This window comes from Meriones unguiculatus, chromosome 20, assembly GCF_030254825.1.
Source record: "Meriones unguiculatus strain TT.TT164.6M chromosome 20, Bangor_MerUng_6.1, whole genome shotgun sequence".
Lineage (NCBI taxonomy): Eukaryota > Metazoa > Chordata > Mammalia > Rodentia > Muridae > Meriones > Meriones unguiculatus.
Window position 1 is genome coordinate 25618934 of NC_083367.1, and position 16286 is coordinate 25635219.

Here is a 16286-nt window from a genome sequence, read left to right on the forward strand (position 1 = left end):
TTCCTTGCTTTATGTTACTCCATGTTGTGTAAGACAGTGGCTTTCAAGCTGTATCATGGCCAGGATGAGTCCACTTCACAAACAACATTTTATAGACATCAACACTATCCAGACACCCATGAGGCACTCGCCGATACACAATGCAGTCTTAAAAGGAAAAAGGCATCACCCACAAGCTTAGAAAAAATAGACTCAGGCCATATGAGATCAAGGAGGCATTAAAACCTTCAGGAAAACAGGCCAGGAATTTATCAAACACACCAGACCCTCCCCTAGACCTCCTACGAAGATCTAAGGCTGAGACTCATTTCAAGATGGAGGCAGCCACCAGCAGCTGCAGGGCCTCGGGCTGATTGGCAAAGAACTTCCAACTGTCCTCGGGGCTACAACTCAGCTTGCCCCCATTGTGGACACTGCTGTTCATCCCACCTGTTCTTCCACCCAGACCAGTCCTGCCCTTCAGCTCTGCATCCTCCCAGACCTACATTTACCCTTGCAGTTCAACTCGACCCTGACCCGCAGTTCAAGCATGACTCTACATCCTGCTTCTGAGTTTCCAGCAACAATCCAGCTGGGTTCATCAAGCTAATCACTGAAGTGACCCTCTGTCTCTGTATCAGTACCCTGCTTCTGCCCCCCTGAGGCCTCTTTGAGCTCCCTGAAATCTTCAGCTATGTCATCTTTAACTCTTTCATAACTCTTCCCACAAGCTATATATATATAGATACAGAGAAACAGATACAATTTGAAGTGCCTGACTAAAGTTAATATCGCAGTTGAGATTGGGTTGAAACCTGTTTTCCAACGGCCAGCTGCCAAGGGAAACGGAGATCACGTGACAAACCGCAGCCAAATGAAACCTGCCAAGCCTGGGAGTTTATTGCCTTCCAATAAATTCTGACATTGTAGAAACGCACGACCTTGTCTGACTGACTCTGGCACAGCAAGCTCGCAACAGTTTCTAGATTCTTCAGGACACTCGAAGTACAGAGGGACAAAGTTTGCATTCTGGTAGGTTTACCTTTGCGGTCACCATCTGCAATCATTAGACAATCATAAACCTTAGCTAGGCTTTTATCCCTGTGTGGAAACCGAGCACACGGCAGGCCAACGCACAAGACTGCATGCGTTACAGGCACAGTGAAGCAAGTGAACAGAAGCGGTGTACTCGACGGCGCGCTGACAAATGGCATGGAGAGCATTTCAGAAGAAATTATAATTCCACCTGCCGTTAGACTGCATTGAACCTTTAGCATTAACGGCCGTCCATACAAGGGGAGAGGTGTTTTTAATGTACTTGGTGATGTAAAAATGACTCAAAAGTAAGAAACAGACGCCGTTAAGCCGTTAGCTCTGGTTCCAAGGATTCGTGGTCTCAAGGGCTGGAGTGGAGGCTCGCAATAAAGCTTAACGAAGTCTGATTCCGGACGCTCAGGAATGGGCTACTCCCTCTGTAGGACAGCTTGTGTCTGCTTCCAGGAACTGGGTGGAGGCTGTGGTAGTGCTGTCTCTAAGGCTGTCTGAGGCAGAACTTCCCCCCTCTGCTGGAGTTCTGGGACAGTTTACCCATCCTGTCCCCCATATCAGAAAATCTACCCTCATGCATGAGTCCCCCCAGTTGTGGCTGTAGGAGCTTCCTCCCTTTCTGAAGGTGATACCCCTGGGACATGACTCTTCCTCAGCCACTCCCATAATGCACACCTTCTTCCTCTGCAGTGGGAATCTGGAGTGATCCTCATCTTCCACCAAGAGGGTTCTTCCCCCACCCAAAGGAGGTCCTGCTGGTCCTTGTTGCTTCTGACCAGACTTGCACAGAATTTGGTATCTAAACTAATTCTCCGTCTCTTGGTTTCACTAAGGATGCTGTGTATACAGGGGGCATGGCAGCACATGCCTGTAACTCTAGCACTCGGTGTTGGGGCAGACACAGAAGTCCCTTACAAGTGTGAAGGCAGCCTGGTCTACACAGTGAGTTCCCGGCCAGCCAGGAATACCAATGAGATCCTGTGTCAAAAGCACAAAAAGATGTTGCAGGGGCTGTTCCCCACTGTCCTCATGGTCATGGGTGTTGTCAGGAGGTTTCTAAATTGCCGCCGCCTTCCTAGAAGAACTTGAAAACGTTCCCTCTATCACTCTCCTTCTGTACATACAAGAAAGCCAGCTGGAGGTTCGAAGCAAGACAAAAACCATCTCTATAAAATGAAATCAGACTATTTGTCATAATTGTCCACCAAGTAGATACTTCAGAACAGGTGGAAAGATTGCTTGCCCCTATGACATAGAGGCACTCTGTGATTTTGCTGGGGCTATAAAACAAGGTAATTCATGTTCCTTCAAATTTATTCTAGAGAGTTCCCCTCAAAGAGTAGTGGGTTTGGTGTCCTATTTATAAGTGGTTTACCGAGAGCCACGATGGGCCTGCAGATGGAGCTTGGCTGGCAAAGTGCTTCCCAAGTGTGTACAGGCTCTGTCCAAGATGCTAATGAGATATTTTACCTTCCTAAACTGTTACAGCTCCAGCTTTGAATTTTTCCTCAAGTTTACCGTGGATAATAGCTTTTCATGTCATTACAAGATGACGATGACTACACAAGGGAAACTAATCTCCCTGACAGCATCACCTACAGTTAACATGGCGTGGGCTGTTTGTCTGTCCTGTTGTCTTGAAGGTTGCCTCTGCTAATCTACAGATAGTCTCTGCCTGGCACACTACTTTTTTTTTTTTTAAGCGATAATCATCGATCCCAAAATAGCACCACCAGTGTCTTGGGATTGCTTCAGTATCATACCCAAAATTAATTCACCAAGACCGTCTTCCATTGGAACCCAGCACAACCCTAACCAGTTGAGTAGGAATCCTTAATATTCCAAGGAGAGCTCACTGAAAGCTAGGGATACTGAGGTCAGCTCTATTCACCCGTACACCAGAAAAATCACTGGCTAAAGGAGCATTGACAAGCTCACACTTTATCTCTGAAATGCATTCAAAAAGACACAGTAAGAGTTCTGCAAAGCAACCTCTGACACGTTCTTATAGGTCTCTAACTAAAGCACACATTCTAAACTTCATTTACTTTCTTGTACTATCATTATGTCCTTCTAGTTATATACTTTAACAGATGCTTAAATCGTTGATATAAGCTTTACATAACTAACTTAAACATCCCTCTACTGTAGACATTATTTCTAACCTTTCTCTATGATTGCCAACGTTTCCATGAACATCTTCATGCACGAAGAACTTCCTTTTCAAGGTGATTTATGACAATATCAGCAACAAAGGCATCTTTGTTAAAGAACACACTTTCGAGTTTTATTTAGATTTCTGTATTTCATGTCACACATATGGGTAATTTGTCTGCGTCTATGTTTGTGCTCCATGTTTATGGCCAGTGTCTGTGGAGGTCAAAAGAGGACATCAGGTCCCCTGGAACTGGAGTTACAGGGTAACTGTGAGTCTCCATGTGTACTAGGAGCTGGGCTGGAATCCTCTACAAAAGCAACAAATGCTCTTAACTGCTGAGCTATCTCTCCAGCTTCAATAATACACTTTTTTTGTAGTAGAATGTTTCAGTGCTGGCTACATGGTTGACAACCCAAAGGGCTGTTCCATTCTACAAGCCACTATTTACAATCTTGGCCGTCCTTACACCAGGAACTGACCTAACAAATGTTGCTCTCAGATACCGTGATTGGCACTAGAGATAGAACCCATTGTTTTCAAAGACAATCCAAGGTACTCTGAGAGCACCAGCCCTACACCAAAAGATCAGTTCTCTAAGGTGACGGTAACCTTCCAAGGAAACTGAACGTGGATGCTTATTGCCACAGCGCGTATGTAGCAAAGAAACAGAAAGCAAGCAACCGCCAAGGGAGAGGTGTCTAAGGTACCACAAATGGACCTGACATATGAAGTTTTATTCGTGGTCAGATGTGGTTACACATCTCAATCCTGATGCTCAAGAGACTCAGGCAAGAGCTCAAGTTTGAGGCTAGCCTGGGCTACACAGTGAAGCCCTGCCTCGTCATGAACAAAGTTTTATTACTTTCTTTCTATAGGATGACATATATATTAAACTGCCTACATAGCACAACTACTTTACAAACAAAACAACGTTTAAAATAAAAAATAAAGTACTTGAAGTGACTCGCTTCCCACACATAAGTAGGAAAGGCGACTATTACCACACCCCTCTCTCTTTTACTTTCTTATCTGCCTAAAGAACACTGGAAGTTAGTGAGGATAGTTAGTGAGGAGAGCCCAGGATAGTTCATTTTAGACTTAACTTGCTTGGATCACAGGGTACCTCAGAGGCCACTGACATACTGTTTCATTACTGCCCAGAAGGGAGTTTCCAGGGGAAAGCAGCCTGCCAGTCAGCCTGCAGGAGACAGGAAGTGCAGACAGGCACTAAAAGGGCAGAGGCCCCACCTTTTATGTACGTTTTCAGTTCTCTGTGGTCAACCTCATCTTAAAAGTAGTGGATAGAAAATACCACCACCATCCCTGGTGGTACAGACGTGTAATTCTGGGGGACTGAGGACTACGAATTCTAGCAGCCCTTTGCCAACATAGCCACACTGTACACAGGGACCTCCCGGCAGCCACTCAGTGGCCATATCGGCTATCAGAACTGACTGTCATGGCGTCACAGTGCACACATTTAAATAATTCTTATTTTTACCTAACAATGCCCCCAAGGTGCATAGTAATGATGATACATTTGACACACCAAAGATAAGGCAGAGCTTGCTTCTTGAGTGAACACACACAGGGAGAAAACAACATACATAGTGATAAGCATTACCTGTGGTTTCAGGCATTTAGCGGGAGGCCTTGTTACAGCTCCTCCTCGGAGAAGAGAGAAACTACTGTAATTTGTTTTTTATACATTAAGACTTCTAATCTACAGAGAATGCAATCTGATTTCAAGATTATACACCACTGATTACCAACAGAAGTCTAAGCCACCAGTCCCTGGCATGTAATAGCTACCAAATTTTATGAAATGTTTATGGTTTGCAACAGAAGCTTGCCATATATAGAAATGAATGTGAGTGAACTAGGGTTGGCTGGTGGGAGGGAAGAGACTGAGAGTAAGACAGGTTCCTAGACGCAGAGACTGAACTCCAAAACTCAAGGATGTGACGTTATTGTCTTGTATCCCTTCCCTCCGGGACGAGGAAGACAGTTCTGAGCAACTAATGTCAAGAATTCATATAGGAACAGTCTGAAAGGTCAAAATCTGTATCCTCTAGCATTTAAACATCCATTCGGTAGGTGTCACTGGGTGATCCCATTGTATGTTAATATTGTACAGACAAAGCAACATTCTGAAAGAGGGGAATTACCTTTACCACTGATTTGTCACTCTGGGATTAAGTGTGAAACCACTTGGAAGGAGGCAATCCATTGAAAGCAGAACAAGAAAGATAATGAGTAAGAAGTAAACAGTCAGACATGAAACAGACATGATCTGCAGGTCGTCAATCAAGACTGCAAAACTATCACAATAATTGTTTTTCCTAGAGTGTTATGTAATCATGCCTTAGGTTGATATTAGCGAGTTTTTCACATAGCAAGATGTCTTTTTGAGGACATCTTTAACAACAGTTTGTGGAAAGCTCACAAGCACAGAAGGAATTACCCAAACCCATGTTTAAAGAACAACAAAACGATTCTGAGAACAGAACATGCTAAACTTGGCACGTGGGTGGGGGTGGGGGAGGGGAGGGGTTCTACTTATTAACGAGCTGCAGACGAGCCTTAAGAGAGCAAAGGGAATGCGAAGCAGGCAGTGGACACGGATCTGTATGTTCCGGTCAGAAATTGTTATAAAACAGAGGCCAGCAGATGACTTCATTTGCATAAGGAACCCCTAGGCTGAAATGGAAATATGAAGAAAAGGTGATCGCGTGCTTGTGTTTGTGCATGCGTGTGTGCGCGCAAGCGTGTGTACCTATGTATGTGTATGTGTAGGGGTAAAATCACCCAATGCTGAAGGAAGTTAAAACACACTTGTCCTAGCTTGTCACTGTAGCCCACCCGTATAGGGAGAAGTACAGGGAGGGGAAGGGTCCCATGGATCCTTTCTCATCCAGGCCATGGTACCCTTCCTTGTTCCAGGACCTGAGTAGAGGTGATTGCTGAAAGCGCAAGACTGTCTTTGGAATCACTGAAAAACCTACAAAAAATAGAGCCCCAAAGCATCCCTCAGCCTGGGCTTGAGCAGCAGCTGAACAGAGGCTAGCATCCTCAGAAGCCCTGAGAGCTAGGTGCAGGAAGCAGAAACCATAAGCAAGAAAGCAGCACAACTGACCTCTGGCGCCATCTAGAGGCTTCTCCAGGGAGAAATCGAAAAAAAAAAAGCTACAGCAGCAGGGGGTCAGTGTGCCCACAACAGCCACTCAGCAAAGGAGGCTGTAACAGGCTCCTAGGAATACTTGGATCTTCAGCACTCTTGGGTTAGAACTGAATTGACCTGGAGTCCCAGGAACAAGAAGGTTAGGGTGCCAAAAAACATAAAATGTCATTTACACCCCAAACCATGCTGAAGACTGGTGAGCCCTAGAAAATATGACCAGGATACAAAGGAGCTCTCACCTTCTTCCAGAGCATCGGCGCTTTTGACAGCTTCATAAAGGTCAAGTGAGGCTTAAAACTTCTGCTTTCCCCAGCCAGGATGCCTTTCTCTTGAAATGTTCTCTTCGCAGTCTCTGGAGAAAATAAAAATAACGCAAAAATGCTACTGTAACGCATAGTTATCTTTGCTTATTAACAGGCTGGTTCAAGAGATGATTGATTCCATTATAAGGAAGATCATATATGGTTTCCAATTTGTGTTTTTATGGGTTCTGTGTGCGTCTATGTGTGTGTTTCTCGTGCCTTTTTCTTTGTTTTCATTTTGTTTTATTTGCCCGTTTGTTTCTGAGAGAGAAGGCATGGAGTTAGATGGGTGGGGAGGATCTGGGAGGAGATTGAGGAGGGCAACCAGGATCAGAATATAGTGTGTGAAAAAAATATTTTCAATTAAAAAACATGGAAAGAAAAGAAGATAGCTCTATAGTATTTCTTAGAGAAAGAAATACAGTGGGTGTGATAACAAATATGACAGTTACACTTCCAGTGACTGCAAACACACAGACCACCAAACACTGATGTGAAGGGAGCCTCTCACACAAATCAAGCCTGTGTTTGCAGACATGACGCTGCCTCTCAGCAGCCACCTCGGCGATTTCCTTATGCTGTAAGAAAAGACCTGTTGCTCTGCTGCCATCTTTCAAATCTAAAATTTCTCAGCAAGATAAAGCAAAAAAACCTTTCCTAACAAAATAAGAGGCAGGGCTTCGCCCAGTGGGTAAAATGACTTGTTCTGTGAGCATGAAGACCTGAGTTCAGTTCTGAACTCAGGTAATAGGCTGGGTGTGGCTGCACATGCCTGGAACCCATGCACTGTGGAGCAGAGGTTCCTCAGAACCTACCAGCCATCCAGGCAAGCTGATGCAAGGCAATAGAATGGAGAGTGGTATAGACAGACCCCAGACATCCTGCTCTGGCCTCACATGTGTGCAAGCCACATAGTCATGTATAACACACACACATACATACGCACACACCACCCGAGCCTTCTGATTGCTCCAGTTTTAAACCTCAGGTGTCCAGGAGGAGAACACCAGAAAGAAACTTTCCAGGGTGAGCAAACAAAACCAAAAGGAGAGACCAAAACAGCCAGAGTTCAGAGAGCAGAGCGCTTAAGTATGAGACCCAGTGTGAGGCCAGGCTCCAGGGATCTGCGAAGCGTTCCCCAGAATAGTCAGTGTTCAAGGAAGCTACCTATGGCTAGGGAAGCGGGCATTCCAAAGGATTGGAGGGAGCAGCGTCAGTGTGTACAAGAGCCAGAAATGCTGCCAACAGCCACACAGGAAAATCTCCAGGGGGACTTATAAGACATGAAAGTAGAAAGGGGACCATGAAAAGGTGAACAAGGCAGGGTAATGACATGTATGTGTCTTGAAGGCAGAAGGGAAACGGTTAGAAGGAAGAGGTGCACTACTGAGAGAAAGGGAGGAGGAGGACATAGGTGGTGGAGATACCATGACAAGGATCTGGCCACTAACTGTGAAGAAAAAAGCTACACAGCATCTTGAACCAGCAGCTCCACTTTAATAACACAAACACACCAAAAAAAAAGAAGAAAAAAAATGGTACATAAAAGTCTACATAAAAACATGTCAAAACATCATCCTAAATTTTCACAGGCCGGATAGAACCTCCACCAATAAAGGTATGGCTGATAAATGACCACACAGCCATACCGAAAGACCATTACACAGCTGACAAAAAGAATGCGAGCTTACACACAGTGACCTTGTAGAAGTTTAACACTGCTGTCAGTGCACACGGCACATGCTTAGAATGTGCAAGTGGGGAACTGGAACTATTTTTCACATATGTGAAAAGCACATGCTCTTGAATGTCTGTTAATAACACCTCTTCAGTTTCTCTTTATCTAAGAGTAGGTTGAGGGAGGGTTAATACAATTACATTGTAAAGGATAAAAGCAAAACACGAAAAGCAGAGCAGGAAGACGTTAGGGCTGAAGAGATGGCTCAGAGGATAAGAGCACTGTCTGCTCTTCCAGAGGTCTTGAGTTCAAATCCCAGGAATTACATGGTGGCTCACAACCATCTATAATGAGATCTGGTGCCCTCTTCTGTTATGCAGGTGTACACACAGGCAGAACACTGTCTACATAATAAATTATGAAAGAAAGAAAGAAAGAGAGAGAGAGAGAGAGAGAGAGAGACAGAAAGAAAGAAAGAAAGAAAGAAAGAAAGAAAGAAAGAAAGAAAGAAAGAAAGAAAAAGAAAGAAAGAAAGAAAGAGAAAGATGTTGGGCCAGCAAGATGTTACCATTCTACCATTCCTTGGGAGACCTGGCCACTGCAAACTCTTCTCTGTCCTCCACATATATGCTGTGACAAGGCCATGTAAGCACACACACACACACACACACACACACACACACACATATGTATACACATACACATACACACACAGAGAGAGCTGTAAAAACAAACAATGAAGGATGTTTTCTATGTAACAATGGATCCAATGGTTTGCTTCAGTTGTAGATGCCAATTTGGCTGGAGACCAGAAGTTGCTAATGATACATATAATATGCTAAACTATCTGGATGAAAACAGAGTCAACGGTAGCTTCGAATGTGTCTTCCTTAGTGTAAGACTTCAGATTTTTGTCCAGAGAACTTAAAATAAAACTGATGCATGAGAGCATATAATCTTTCCTGAGAAAATAAAGGATTTTGCCATAAAAATAGGCCCAAGTGAAAAATAATAAAAGAATATGGCTATAATTCAGAGAGAATAGCAGAGTTTCAAAACAGAAAACACCTTACCACAAAATCACAAAAACACATGTACTAGCGGCAAAATTCTAAGTGCTGGGCCCTGGAGTCTTTGAATTTTATTCTAATCCCAATGGGGAAACTGGGGGTTAGGGGGCTCAGCATGAACAATTTCTGTGTGACGTCATCTTTACTCATCTATATTTTGACTAGAGTGAGCATTCTGAAACTCCAAACAACTGTAATGACCCTTCTCACCTAGACTGTATTTTTCTCATAGAATGACAATATGATGGGTAGGGGTCTTCAGTCACCATGTGGTATCTGCTGGGACCTATACCATGCCTGTTTCTACAGCTAGGTCCTCCCTTATTCCCCCACACAAGGGCTCTCTGCAGCATCTGCCCTTCCTCGCACAGCAGAGCAAGCAGCTACTGGCCTGTCTGAGGTCCTTCACTGCCTTCCTGCAACTCTTGAAAACAGGGAAAGTAAAGTGTTATTGACTCAGAGAGCAGGGACAGAACACCCTGGGGCCACCTGGAGGAGGAATGGCATCACACTTTCTTTTCCCATCTGCTGGCAGCATCCAGTGCAGGGCAATCTGGCTTTTGACATCAGAGGCTCCAGCCTCTTTCTGGCTTTCTGCTGTTTTCATCACAAGATGGTGGCAGTGAGGAGCCATGCCTTTACTTGGCCTCTAACTAAATCTACAACTGTATCTTGGCTAACATCAGGTGCAGAAAAAATTCATCGACTGCATCTCTGGAAACCACTTTTCTCTTCTCCTTTCACGTGAGGGAGTGGGGGAGCAACAGGAGACAGGAGGAGAAACCTCACGCTACCCAGCTGTGTGTGAAACCGTTCATGTGGCTTTCTGCTTTTTAAATGCTTACTAAATGCTGATGTATGCTGCAACACGTGTTCTGAAAATGTTACGTGGATTTGGGACATGTCTAAAAACCCTTCTGTTAGTCATTGGCATTAAATAAATGGCTTTTCTTCCCTCTTCTACAGTAATAAAAGGGTTTGCAACAAAACACTGAAAGGCTGGACAACTGTGTGTTAGCTGAGAACAGACTGCAACTATGGGTGACTGGAGTAGGAGAGGCTAAGTAACCAAGAGGTGCCCCGAGTTCTCTGGCACACAAGACATCATAAACCTCTTCTCTGGACCACTGGGGGCCACAGCTGTCCTCACTGAAGCCAGGTATCTAACCAGGCATGAGGTTTAGGGCAGGCAAAGCAGACAGCATCATGATGCAATCAACGTATATTCATTACAGTTATGATCCTTTACCTAATTGCACTTTGGTCCTTTCTATATTGATACGTTCTCAGCTGTTAGAAGGCTAACTGGAGTTTGAAGTATTAGGCTAAATTACACAAAAGTGTTTTGTTTTGTTTTGTTTTGTTTTTCCTTAAGTCAAAACCACTTGAACACTGGCAAAGTCCCATGGTTTAACCATACCACGGTGGGCTAGTGTGCTAAATTCTTAAGATTTGACCCATGGGACTAGGCATGATTTGAAGATTGGGATTTCCATCTTTACATGTTTAAGAACTATCACCTAGAAGAATTGTCTCCCAGAGAGCAGAACCAGCAGGGAGATGTGGGGAAACAAAGCCTCTCGCTGATTTTATTTCCTGAGCCCACAGGCACCGTACCTCCTGAGGGCCACACACAGGGCTCCCTGTGCTGAGAGCTACCAGAAGCTGCGGTGAACAGGTAGGACTCTAGCTAACCAAATCCACACGGAGGCAGGGGCACCTCAGCCACTCTCTGCCATCTGCCTTAGATGTTTACACATTACCTTATTTGATACAACCACTAAGGACATCTAAAGAAACATTTTTAAACATTTCAGTTTTGTCTGGTTTTCACATAATTTCTCACAACTCTTTGGGCCTAAAATCTTTGATGATATGTATTCACAACACTCTTAAATGTCACAGAGCACATTTAATTTTCATTAGAGTGTTTTCTCTACAGGTTGTCTTTCGTAGGTGTACAGAAACAGGGTGGGGAACGCGTTTGTTCTCAGAGTTGTTTCTTAATGATTTTGTTTCGAGTAGGAGCATAATCTATTGCTTAGCCTAGGTATGGTAGACATTACGCATTCATCACTTTCGAAATAAAAATTTCTGCTAATGTGAAAATTACATATCAGTGTTCACTTTTATTCTGGAGGGGCGCTCATGAATAATTAACGAGGCTGTCAATTCTCCCTAGCAAGACAGAAATTCCCTTCGAGCACTAAATCGAAAATCACACAACAAATATATCAGGCACCCTTCAAACGTCAACTCTGTGTGCTTCCTAAATAATACAATTTATCTCAGAGATGAAGATGAAAAGAGTTGCCTGAAGAACAATTCATTTAAAATATGCTTTATGGGGCGGCAAGATGTCTCAGTGGACCTGCAGGCGATTTCACCAAGCGTTGACAACTGGAGCTCAAGCCCTGGGACCCACATGGTGGAAAAGACTCCTGCAGGTTGCCCTCATACACACACACACACACACACACACACACACACACACACAATGTAATCAAATGCTTAAATGCATTTTTATAATACTAGAAGCCCTAGCTGAACCCTGAAACAATTTAGTAGGGAACACTTTGATGAACCTAATAAAGACAGCTGTGTCTGCCTTTTTAGATTTACATACTCATCTTTATATAGCTCATATTAAAGTGGATTCTTTAAAAGTGTGGCAGCAATAAATTTATACTTAAAAGTGAAGAGGTTCCCCACAGAGACTGAACCACCAAACAGAGAGTATACACAGGATGAACCTAGGCCCCCGGCACATATGTAATATTTGTACAGCTCGGTCTTCACGTGGGATTCCTAACAGCAGGAGCAGGCACTCATTGTATCTGACTCTGTGGCCACATTTGGATCCCTTTTCCCTAACTGGGCTGCCTTGCCTAGACACAGCAGGAGAAGATGCACCTAGTCCTGCTACAGTTTGATATGCCAAGATGGGCTGATATCCATGGGCGGGCCTCCCTTTTCGTGAGCTTCTTCTGAGGAGAAAGAGAAGTTGGGAGGATGGCAAATTCTATCTGTGAGAGAGAGGGACTGGGAAGCTAGGAGGGAAGAAAAGCTGCAATTAAGACGTAAAATAAATAATTAATTTAAAAAAAGAAGTCACTAAACATTGTTTAGAAGTAAAGTACTAAATTGATTTTAACAGAATCCTATATTTTTAATTAGGTGCCCATTTTTGCAAACCTCATGTTTCCCTTTCTTCTCTTTTACCATTTCCTCAAACTTGAGGCCATCTGTATGACCTTAGTATTGGGGGTCCCTGACAGAAATTCCACACTAAGAATGAACGTAGCCCACCCCAACGGCCCAAGCCTCAGAAAACGACTCCTCTCCCAGGGAAAGAACTATCTCCCCATCGCTGTCTGACAGACATACTGACACACACAGTACCTTCCTAGGTTTTCTTTCATCTTTTCTATATTTTATAACATTGCTATGAGGAGGCAGATCAGACAGATAAAGAATTTTTCTCTCTCCACAGTTGCATGCAAAACTGAAAGTGCACTCATTTTTATATGCATGCACTTAACAAGGTCGTGTGTGTTGGTGTACGTATGAGTATGTGTATATAATGCAGACATACACACATAATGTCTTTTCCTCTTAATATACACCCACTTGAGGTGCAGACACAGGCTTTATGACAAGGGGTCTAATTAAAAAACAAACAAACAAAAAAACAAAAAAACACGACAAAGCACAGGGGAACATTATCTGATGGTGTCTCCCAGCTGGAGAACAACTGCTTTAGAGGAGTAAAATTAACAGGGAATAAACATTCTAATATGTCTATGTCAGAATACAAAGTGATGGCTTCATTGTGACATTTTCAGCCTCGTTACTTATTGTCCTCTGCTCTCTCTCCCCGCCATTTCCTCCCCCCCCACCTTCCTACTTCCCTCAAGCTGACCCTATTCATCTCCACAAGTCTTCTCTCTCCTTTTCAAATCACACAGAGTCTGGGCAGCTTGAAAGACAAGTTCCCCCGTGAGCTCATCTACTTCAACAGTCACTCCTGGTTGGTAGCGCTGTTGGGGGAGGCTCAGAAGGTACGGCCTCTGTGGAGAAAGTGTGTTGCTGGAGGCGGGCTCTGAGAGTTGAAAGACTTTAGTTCCCTTCTCATGTCACATGTTGGCCATTGAGGACATGAGCTCTCAGCGCCCTGCTTTAGCCGCCATGCTGCCTGCTGCCATTTCCACCTGCTGTGAAGGACTTCTATTCCTCTGGAACCAGACGCCCAAATAAATTCTATCTGTAAGCTCACATGCTTACTTACCCGGCCAACGTCACCTGACAGGTCCGCAAGGAATGAAACCAGGCTGGTTGGAGGGGCCACCAGAAAAACTTAAACTGTGGCAGTTTTACTGGAGCAATCTTTTTATAGGCAATTGTAGATAGGCAATTCAATACAGTTGTAGATGCCAGGACACAGTGATATAAGCTATATACAGAGAACGCAGATTGATGTCTAAGACCAATTGCCCCTTCTAGCTTCCTTGACTACTGAAGGAACATACCGAGAAACACAAAGCAGCCTGAACGCTTCAGCGCCTGAGGGAGTGTATCGTTCTCTCAGGAACCAGGTGGCATACTGCGCCCCAGGAGCCAGGGACTTGAAAAGCCTGTGACACACACATCTCAAGGCAGCCAGACAAGGCCAACTCCATGGTTCCCTGTAGCTCCCCCTTTTTATTTTTTATTTTAGGAGATGCAAGTCAAACCTCAAAACAGACAAGGAGTAGCCAATAAATCTCAAGGCTGTAATGCTTCTCAATATATTAAAAAAAAAAAAAAAAATTCTCAGAGAGATTCCCGTGGACCATACTGTAGAAGTCCAATTAGAGACAGAGACTTGAAGAAAAAAAATAAAAATCCTTGCCAGGTTTTGTGCAGCAATGGAGGAGGGTAATTCATCTAACTCTGAATGCTGGGTGGTAACATTTCATCACGAAGGCCTGAACATACTAATAAGATGCACGTGCAGTGATTACAGTTCCTCTCTTCCGCTCCACCTGCCCCTTTGCTGTTGGTTTCCTTTATTACACAAAGCGTTTTCATTTCACTCAATCCCACCCATCCATTGTGGGGCCTGTTTTCTGTGCTGTTGGAGCTCTTTTCTGAAAGTCCTTACCTGTGTGTAGAGGTCTTGAAATGTTTTCCCTTATTTTCCTCTAGGCCTTTAGAATTTCAGGTATTCCTTATGCTCTTTAATCCATTTTGATCTTGCACATGAATGCAGCTGCGCTCTTTCACAAGTGGATAGCTAGTTTTCCAAACACCACATCTTGAAGAGGCTCTTTTTCCCAACAGTTTGTTTTTGACACCTTTTCAAATATTAGGCGGTTATACCTATGTGTTTTTATTCTTTGGTCTCCTATTCCAGGGGTCCTCGACCTGTGAGTCATGACCCCCTTGAGGGTTGAATTGCCCTTTCACTTGGGTCATATATCTGATATCCTGCATATCTTATATTTACATTACAATTCATAACAGTAGTGAAATTACAGTTATGAAGTAGCAAAGGAAGTAATTCTATGGTTGGGGGTCACCACAACATGAGGAACTATATGGAAGGGTCGCAGCATCAGGAAGGTTGAGAACCCCTGTTCTATTCCATTCCACTTACTTCTGCCTCCCAAGAGATGGAATTAAAGGTATATACCACCACTGCCCAGCTAAAAACAAAGTTATTTTTAATGTTATATTAAAATCTCTAGAGTTTGTAATTTGTGTAAAGGAAATGTACTGATACAGTAATTATAAGACAGCCATCACCTATTGTAGTGATAGTTTATACAGACAACTCTCTGTCTCTGTCTCACTTCAACTCAAAGATTTCAGCTGGGCATCATGACGTACTTACCATAACTGAGGATGCTAAAGCAGCAGGATCTGAATATCAAGTCAGCTTGAGCTAAATGCCAACACTAAAGACTCTCTTAATAAAAATAAAAATTAAAAAAAAAGATTGTTCCAAATGGAACAGTAGCTTTGTAGCTTTCTTAGCTTGTTAGTCAGATGTCTGTGTGACTGAAGCCAAGCGTCTTACCAGACTAAAGAGACTCACCTGCTTTTCTGAGACAGGTGAGCTGCTACTGAGCTGCCACACAGTGCTTTTAGATTTTCTGCTAAAATCTAAACCAGGGCTTTGTGCACACTCAACAAACACTCTGTGACTGCGCTGGAGAGATTAAGCTCGGAGGTTAGGTGCACTGGTGGCTCTTCCAGAGGTCCAATTTCCGAAACCACGTGGTGGCTCACAACCATCTATACTGAGATCTGGTGCCCTCTTCTGGCATGCAGGTGTACATGCAAGAAGAACTATATATATTATATATAAATCTTTAAATTATATATATTTATATATATATATATATAATCTTTTTAAAAAAGGAAAGAAATTAAGAGAAGCACTCTGTGACTAAGCTACACCCTGAGCTCTAGATGGTTAAAAATGCCATTTTCATTGTTTTTGCAGAAAAACTTACAGCATATGAAGACCAAACCTCATCCTTTCCACACCCAGGTATCATGCTTTTAATAAAGATGTAGGCCTCCTATCCGTAAGCAACACTGATCATTTGTCTAGAGTAAAGATACGAGCACAGGCGCATACCGACTGCTCCACACTGAAACTAAGGCTAAGTGCACATACAGGCCCAGTCCAGGAGTTTGCAATTAGGAGAATGACATCATCGAAACTGCTCCTTTTGCTATTTGGTGGTTTTGTTTTGTTTTGCTGCTTCAGTTTGGTTTGGTTATTGGCTTTTGAGACATGGTCTCACAGCCCAGACTGGCCTCAGAGTCACTCTGTAATCAATCTGAACTTCCGATCCTCCCGCCTCTACCTTCCATGTCC

The 16286-nt window shown here is 43.6% G+C and overlaps 1 protein-coding gene across 6 annotated transcripts in view; it reads right to left on the reverse strand.

The window, feature by feature from the left end:
- Akap7 (A-kinase anchoring protein 7) overlaps positions 1 to 16286 on the reverse strand; it is a 120800-nt gene that overhangs the window by 57295 nt on the left and 47219 nt on the right. For all 6 annotated transcript variants that reach the window (XM_060373570.1, XM_060373569.1, XM_021645684.2 and 3 more), the window contains one exon: positions 6605 to 6717. In XM_060373570.1, coding sequence (XP_060229553.1) covers positions 6605 to 6717 — 113 coding nt within the window. The remainder of the gene's footprint in view (positions 1 to 6604; positions 6718 to 16286) is intronic.